The sequence below is a fragment of the Pyrgilauda ruficollis genome, unplaced genomic scaffold (assembly GCF_017590135.1).
Source record: "Pyrgilauda ruficollis isolate IOZ18807 unplaced genomic scaffold, ASM1759013v1 scaffold72, whole genome shotgun sequence".
In the NCBI taxonomy this organism is placed as follows: Eukaryota; Metazoa; Chordata; class Aves; order Passeriformes; family Passeridae; genus Pyrgilauda; species Pyrgilauda ruficollis.
This window is the reverse complement of record NW_024529044.1, coordinates 261,927-270,073: the sequence shown is the minus strand read 5'-3', so window position 1 is coordinate 270,073 and position 8,147 is coordinate 261,927. Positions and strand designations below refer to the sequence as shown.

General features: G+C 58.1%; 1 protein-coding gene across 1 annotated transcript in view; it reads left to right on the top strand.

Annotated features, from left to right (window-relative positions):
• CBX4 (chromobox 4) overlaps positions 1 to 3,256 on the top strand; it is a 4,532-nt gene extending 1,276 nt beyond the window's left edge. Inside the window, exons 4-5 of the mRNA XM_041485753.1 lie at positions 444 to 510; positions 1,039 to 3,256. Of these exons, the coding sequence (XP_041341687.1) occupies positions 444 to 510; positions 1,039 to 2,373 (1,402 nt within the window). The 3' untranslated portion in view covers positions 2,374 to 3,256. The remainder of the gene's footprint in view (positions 1 to 443; positions 511 to 1,038) is intronic.
• Positions 3,257 to 8,147: the final 4,891 nt, after the last annotated feature.

Here is an 8,147-nt window from a genome sequence, read left to right as displayed (position 1 = left end):
CCCGGCGGGGCGGGCGGTGCGGGGCCACCGGGCGACGCCTCCGGGTCAAGGTCCCCACGCCGCGGTCCCCCCCGCGCCGTGCCCCCCCACGCCGCGCCTCGCGCTCCTTCTCCCCGGGATTCGATGCCGCGAGTCGAGGAGGCGGCGCTGCTGCTGCTGCTAATTTTTTTTTTCTCTTTCCGCGCATTTATTTCCTGGAGTGTTTTGGCGCAAACTGTGAACTTCAGCCCCTCCCCGCAGCGGGGAGGCATCAGCGGGGAAGGCGCCTGCTGCTTCCACAGGATGCCCCGGCCCCCTGCCACCTGCGGGCCCCGCTCCCCTCCTGCTGCCCCCTCCCTGCGCCCGCCTAGGGTCACTGCCACCGCGGGAGCTGCCGTGCTGGGGGGTGGCTCCGGAGGTCCGTGTGCCGCCCTCGGGCTCACCGTGCCGCTGTGTTCCCGCAGGGAGCGGCAGGAGCAGCTGATGGGATACCGCAAGCGGGGGCCCAAGCCGAAGCCGCTGGTCGTTCAGGTAACGCGGGCGCCCAGCCCCAACCCCCGCGGGCCGTCCCCGGGGAGCCGCTTGCAGCGGGTTTCATCATGCTGCGGAGCCTGCGCAGCCCGGGCGCCTCGCAACGCCCCGGGGACCCCCAGCGCTGAGCTCAGCGGGTGCCCCGGCCCCCCTTCCCTCCCCTGCGGGCCACAGACCCGCTGTGCCCGTGCCCGGCTGGCATTAGCAGGCTGCTCGCGGGCTCGGCAGTGGCGGTCCCGCTCGGCCCCCGTTCCCAGACAGCTGATTGAAGGGGGCTTTTCTTCTTTTCATTGCTTCATTAATCTGGAGCAATGCACAGCCTCTAAGTTGGAGTGGGCTGGGGCCGCCTGCTCGAGGACGCGGTGCCCCAGGATGCAGCATCCTGTAAGGAGAGCTGCCCGAGGGGCAGGGGCTCCGCCGCGACCTCGGGCACCTGGCGGAGCTCTGGCACCTGACACCCGGAGCTCTGGCACCTGGCACCCAGTTCTCCAGCCCCGTCTGACCGCAGCTCTCGGTTTTGCCTTGCAGCTTCCATCCTTTGCCCGCCGCTCGAACATCCTCACGGGGCTGCAGGACCCGGCCGTGGACACCAGGCCCAAGCTGGACCTCGGCTCCTCTGGCAAGAGCCAGCAGCACCAGTATGAACTCAACAGCAAGAAGCACCACCAGTACCAGCCCAATGGCAAGGAGAGCAGCATGAAGCACCAGTCCCACAGCAAAGGGAAGTATTACTACCAGCTGAACAGCAAGAAGCACCACCACTACCAGCCTGACCCCAAGATGTACGACCCCCATTACCAGCCCAGCAGCAAAGAGCCGCAGGGCCAGGCCTGCTTGGACAATAACAAGGCCCCCCTAGTCGCCCACCCAGACAAGTGGGCTCATGGCCCAGCCAAAAACTTGCTGGGCCCAGTCAAGAACCTCACAGCAGAGAGCAAAAATGGAGCTGAGAAGAACCTGTCCAGTGGTACTGGGCCTCCCCCCCGGGACAGGGTGACCAGCAATGGCCTTGGCGGGAAGATGAAGATCGTCAAGAACAAAAACAAGAACGGGCGCATTGTGATTGTGATGAGCAAGTACATGGAGAACGGCATGCAGGCGGTGAAGATCAAGTCTGGGGAGCCTCCCCGGAAGCGGGCTGCGGAGGAGAGGACTCCTAAGAAGGGTGGGGAGGAGAAGGTGGAGGCTTGGAGGAAGCCAGGGGAGGACAGGGTGGTGGGCAGCAATGCCCTGAGTAAAGCGGAGGGCGAGAGCCGGCAGCCCCCTGCGGAGCTTGAGGAAGGTCCCCAAAAGACTCCCTTGGCCAAGGAGCTGCCCCTTCCTCCAGCGGAGCAGCCCTTGCAGCTCACTACCAAGCCGGACCTCGTACCCTGGTCCCTGAGTCCCGTCTGCGAGCACAGCCCTTCCTCCATGGGACTGAACCTGTCCAGCGCCAGCTCGCGGAAGCGCTGCCTGTCGGAGCCGCACGCCGAGCACGAGCCGGGCAAGAAGCGCCTGACCTCCCGCAGCATCAGTGCCCCCACCTGCCTCAGCCCCCCGGCCCCCGAGCGGCCGGAGCCGCCCGCCCAGCCGGAGGTCATCCTGCTGGACTCGGACCTGGACGAGCCCATAGACTTGCGCTGCGTGAAGCCGCGGGCGGAGGGCGAGCTGGCCCTGGCGCAGGTGAAGCCGGAGCTGCCGCCACCGCCACCGGCTGAGAAAGCGGCCCCGGAGCCTCCGCAGCCCCAGGAGGCCGCAGAGGAGGAGGAAGAGGAGGAGGCCGAGTCCCTGCAGGAGTTCAAGCCCTTCTTTGGGAATATAATTATCACAGATGTGACCGCAAACTGCCTGACTGTGACCTTCAAGGAGTACGTGACGGTGTGAGGTGGGATGGCAGCCGCTCCCCGTGGGAGCTGCCTGCCCATCCCGGGGCCGCCGGCCCCACGGCCTCCCTCCAAGGTACTGGTGCCCCTTCCCCGGAGCCCACGTGCCCCTGCCCGCGCCGCGGCGGCCGAGCCCGCCGTCTCCAGCCAGGGGACACCGGGACAGGGCCAGGCACGGTGGCCATCCCTGCCACGTGGGGTGACCCCGCAGCTGGGGGCTGCTCCAGGACCTGCAGGCAGTGGGACACGCAAGGATGGGACCCGCCAGTTACTCAGAGTTATAGTATTATATTTTAACAGTGCTAACTTGTCAAGTGATTCTTGCTCCCGTTTGTACGTGGTGTTACTGAAATGTATTGTTTGAGCTGAAAGCTGGTCGCTCCCTGGCCACGCTAATATATTTATTTGTAGGTATTTATATAATGAAATATAAAGCCTAGATTTATGGAGTCCCTAGATCACCTTATAAACTATATCAAACGACTATTTTCGTTCTCCTTTTTAACCATTGAGCATTTGTTAGTCTTGGTCCCTTGCCCTCCCCACGACCCGCAGGACCATCCCGTATATATTTTTTGATACTGTACACATGTGGTGTTTCTATGTGCAAAAAAAATCGTTATCTAAAGCTAAACGAGCTATTATAGAGATTGCTGCTATTAGAAATGTCTAAACTATAAGCTTCCAATTATTAATTGCTTGAATGTAAATATTAAATGGAGATGTTGAAAGTGCATTTGATGTTCTGCAGCTAGTGTAGATCGGAGTGCAAAGCCCAGCTGCTGCAAGCTGCCAGCGGCGCATCCTGGTCTGAGGGCTGTGTCACAGGGGAAGAAATGTATCATGCAATCATGGCAAAGGACTATAAACCTTTACAAAAACTACTGGGATTTGGAGTGCATTTGTTACAGCTTTACGGATGGCAGGTCCCTGTGTGGGCCGGCTGCAGCTGGGCTGCCCCAGAGCTGGTACCTGCAGGTTAAAAAACGTACTCAGAGGTGCAGCGTTTTGAATTTAATTCAGTTTTCACCCCCAGAGTGTCGTGCCCAAGTGCTGAGGTCACCCTGTGTCGTGGGTGGGCAGCGAGGCTGGAGGAGCCCGAGGTGTGGTGCTTCCCTCCAGCAGGGCCGGGGAGGTCTGTGCTGGGAACCCGAGGGAGCTGTGGAGGCACAGGCTGGGAAGGTGGCACAGTGATGGGTGATGGTTGCCATCCCAGCAGTGTCATCCCAGTGTTGGGGAGGGTCACAGTTAGATAAGAAGCTGAACGTCTCCAGAAAGGAAGATGGTCCAAATTCCACCAAGAAAGCTGCAGCTGTCTCTGAACAAGATTAATCATTGCTGGAGTCTACTGGAAATACAGTGCAGGGCTAATTCTTTGTGAGAGGGCTTACAGCGTGGTGACCAAGATAGAGTGCTCAGTCTCTGTTCCCCCAGTGACCGGCTGTCACCTCCCCAAACAGAGCTGAGTGCCTGGGCAGTGCCACCCTCCAAACCCACTGCTGGCAAAACTGGCTCTGCTGCCAGCAAAACTGGCACTGCTGCCAGCCTGTCTCCTCTTGGGCTTTTGGTCAAAGTCGAGGTCTCCTCAGCAAAGGTCTTGGCTGGAATAATGTTGATGGCACATTGATGTGGGTGGACCAGAGCCATGAGCTTGTGAGAAGCAAATTGAATTGGTTTGGGTAAGGTGGGGCCTGCAGTGATGCCTGAGCCATGGGGTGAGGGACAGCCCTGTGTCCTGCTGTCACCTGTCTGTCTGTCCAGCCGTGGGGCAGTGCTGTTCCCGCAGCACAAATCACCCCCCATCTTGTGCTGCCCACTTCTGGGCCACCCAGGCTTCCCAGGTGTCATCTCATTTACATAAATTACAAACTCATCTTGGTAATTGTTCCTTTGCAAAGCTGAGGGTGGTGTGGTGTCTGTGGGAAGGTGGGACAGCATCCAGGCAGGTGTGGGTCACAGCAGGACCCCCTGCCCTTCAACCCAGGCCTTGCCCACAGCAGTTATGCCGGAGCTGGAGCACTTTTCCAATGCAGTTTGGGTTGAATTGGTGGAAAAGGAACCACTGGGTGTGTGGATGCCATTTTCCCAGCCAGAGCAGCCAAAGAGGCTTGTACCCAAGTGGGAACACTGCCTGTGGACACATTGCTGCAGATGCAGGCTTGGCTCTGCTGCAGCTCAGGCTGAGGTGGGAATGGCAGTGGGGAGGTGGCTCCATGGGCAGGGACAGTGCTGACAGTTCGGTTCTGCCGTGGTTTTGGTTGGTGCTCCAAAGCCAAGGACACTTGGGCAGTGTTCACCTGCCTGAGCAGAGGCCCCAAAGCTGGTGGTTTGTGCACCCAGGGCAAGTGGAAATGGTGAGCTCTGATTGATTAAATTCAACATTTGCCTGATAGCTGTGCTGAATGTTAAGAGGGTTTTAATCAACGCTACGTGTCACCAGAGCTCTGTGGGTGACGTGCTGAGGGTGCTGGAGAGGTGGTGTCGGGGTATGTGCTGGTGAGCCCCATTCTGCACAGGGGGGTGCCCAGGGATGGGTTGGTGGAAGTGTTTCCCTGCCACCCCAGGCTTCAGGATCAGAACATACAATCAGAAATGATGCGTTTCCCTTGATTAATTAAGCTAATGGTTATCTGAAAACAAAAATGGCATGGAAGAGGAGACGCATGCTCAGAATGCAAAATGTGATTTATGAAAGGGGAAGTGTGGCTCAACAGACAGCCACGGGAGCCAGTGCAGGAGCGGGGCCGGGCCACGGCTCCGGGGCAGGGCGGCTGCCAGGGCACAACTTGCTTTTTAGCCAGACAAAGGTGGATGAAACCGGCGGGGTTTCTCACAAACAGCAGGTTGTGTCTTTGAACGTGGGCTTGCAGGCTCCGGGCCAGAGCCTGGGCATCGCTGCTGCCACGAGCCGGCTCGGCAGCTCCCTTCCCTGGGCTGTAGGTGTGCGAGGCTCTGGGCAATTAATAACTGCTGCAGGTTTGCAGTTAGCTCAGCTCATTAGCATTGCTGAAAATGGAGGGTGTTGTGCTGCCGGTTTTTAAGGGAACGCTGTCCCTGTGAGCTGGTGTTTCTGAGCTGCCTCCCTGCAGCCAGCACCCCCCGGGCTGCAGAAGCCCCTGAAGCGCTGTCTGTGCCAGCAGCAGCCGTGGCTGGTTTGAGGCACCATTTCCCGGAAACCACACGGCCAGATATTTCTTACTTTAATAGTTTGATCATGTTTATCACAACTCCAGCAGCTTCCTGTGCTGTGAAAGGTGTGATAAGTAGTTACTGGTTTAAAAGCTGCGCCCTTCCCTCGCTGGGCCGGTTGGCTGGGAGAGATGAAATGTTTGGATATGAATTACTTATTCCTGCCACTCTCTTTCCCCAGTAAATGCATCAAACCTAAATGCCTGTTACTGAGCAAATTAATGTGGAGTCCACGGTGACTTCCAATGGTTATCAGAGTGATCCAGGGCGAGCTGGAGCATCACCACGCTCCATTAGGAAGACTGGTGTGCGCTACATTTAATGTATTTCCCAGGAATGTGTTAACCTCTGCTTGGTTTGGATTTATTCCAGACAAACATTTGCTGATGTAAAAGGAGAATTTGTGTTCGTCTTTGAGCCCTTCTGAAAGGGCCTGATGGATCCTGTGCACAGGGAGGGGCTGCAGCTCTGTGCTGATCCTTTCAGGTTCTCCCTTCTCCACGGTGGTACCAGCACCAGGCTGGGATCCAGCTCCATCTCCAGCAGCTGCTGTGGCCCTGTGTGGTTTCAGGAGGTGTCAGTGGGATCCCTGCTCCATGGAAATTGATGGAAACACCACCCCAGGCAACGACCTGGCACAGTGGCAATGTGGGCCTCAGGACTGGGAGGAAGGGCTCCCTCCGTGGCGTGAGGATGCTGTAATGAAGAAGGATGTTCAATAAACACAAAACAGAGCTGATGTGTTTGAATCAGAGTAAGAAACAGTCTTGTGAGAACTGGGAGGTCCAGTCTGGGAATGGATCCAGACTTCAGGTCCAGACTGGGAATGGGAGAGGAGCTTCTCCTGAAGAGGGGCAGAGAGTGGATGTGGGTGTACGCAGTGGAAAGTGGAAGATTTCCCTGGCAGTTGGGGCACTCAGTGCTTTTGCTCATATGTGGGGTGGGGGCAGCTCCTCCACGCATCCACTGTGTGCATTTTGTGAGATTTCTCCTTTATTTTCCCATTCTACTCTGGTTTTGCTATGCAGTGTCAGGAGGTGACGGTGTGACTGCTGAATGTGGTGATCTCAGCAGCCATCCTCGTTGGAGCAGTCAGCCACAAGGTAAAGCATTCATGGCCACTTTTTGGGAGGGAAGGCCACTGCTTGGGTTATGTTTTTCTATGCCTGTCCCTTTGAGCACAGCCATACACAGCTGTTACAAACAATTTTACCTAAAGCTGGGTCTGCGGGGCTGATCCAGCAGCCACTGAGGGGATTTACTGGGTTTTGGTGGGGTTGGTGTCCCTGTGTGTGGGAGAGCAGCTGTGGGAGGTGCAGCCCTCACCAAACTGGGACAACTGGCAAGGGATGGAGAGGGGGCTCGCCCACTTCAGCCCCAGCCCTGAACTCCCTCATCTCCCCCATCCCACAGGGCTGCCTCTGGTTTGAGCAGTCAAAAATGCCTGCAGTAGGAAATTCTCAGTCTCTCCACAGATAAGATCATTTGGACTCAGCCCAGATTCATGTGAGATCTGTCAGACACGGCCACAAGGACACAGCTCTGTTTACGTTTGCACCAGAAGAGGAAGGCAGCTGCACACAGGCAGCACAGCCCAGACCATCTCCAGGTGCTTCCAGAGCCTGGTGGAGTGGCTCTTGATGATCCCCTGTGCCTGGGAAAGCTCCTGCTGCACCCTGAGCTGGGGAGGATCCCACGGCAGGCAAATTGAAGCATCTCACACACAGGATGTGGCTGGGGCAGCACTGTCTGACCTAGCCAAGGTCTGTGGCATGGCCCAGCCTCAGGCAGCAGCAAGGAAGAGCTGTTCTGTGAGCAAGAGGTTGGATGGAGACAGGGGCTGAGCTCCCAGGGCCCCCTCACTGCACTCCCCAGGAGGGATCCCCGTGGTTGCTGCAGGGAGTGACAGGAGAGGGGACAAGATGGGGGACTTGAGAGAGGGGCAGAGGTGGCTGCGGTCAGGTGTGTGCAGCCTGCCAGGGAAGGAAAAGAGGTTGGTGGTGGGCTGGGATAGGGATCAGGAAGGGAAGAGGAACGGGTGGTGCAGCTGCTCGTGGGAGCCATCCCTGGATCCGTGCCAGAGTGCAGAGACTGAAGGGGTATCACTGCAGGACAGACCTCTGGGTGCAAACGGAGAGAAATGAGGGTCTCTGCAATGATGGAAGTTTGGGCCAGGCCCTGGCGGGGCTGGGGGTGGCCGGGGTCTCCTCCCCGAGGGCTGGGAGCCGCTGGTGCCTCCCGTGTCAGGGTGAGATCCCAGGCTCACCCCAGAGCCATTTGCCAGCACCTCCTGAGGTCGTTTCTCAGAGAGCCGTCAGTTCAGCTGACACCTTGATGTAGTTTAAAGCAAACTGCAAACGCGAAGATTTATTTTTATCGAAGGAGCAGGCACATAAAGCACGCGGTGTGACACAGCAGGAAGCACCCCGGGTGCCGGGAGCCGGGACTGGGGCACCGCCCTGGGCCGCCCTGCTGGCAGCGGGCCCTGAGCCTCCGGGCTGGGGACAGAGGAAATTCGATCACCGACTGCCAAACCCTCCAGGATTTCCAAACCCTCCGTGGTCCCCAAACCCCCCAGGAGCCCTG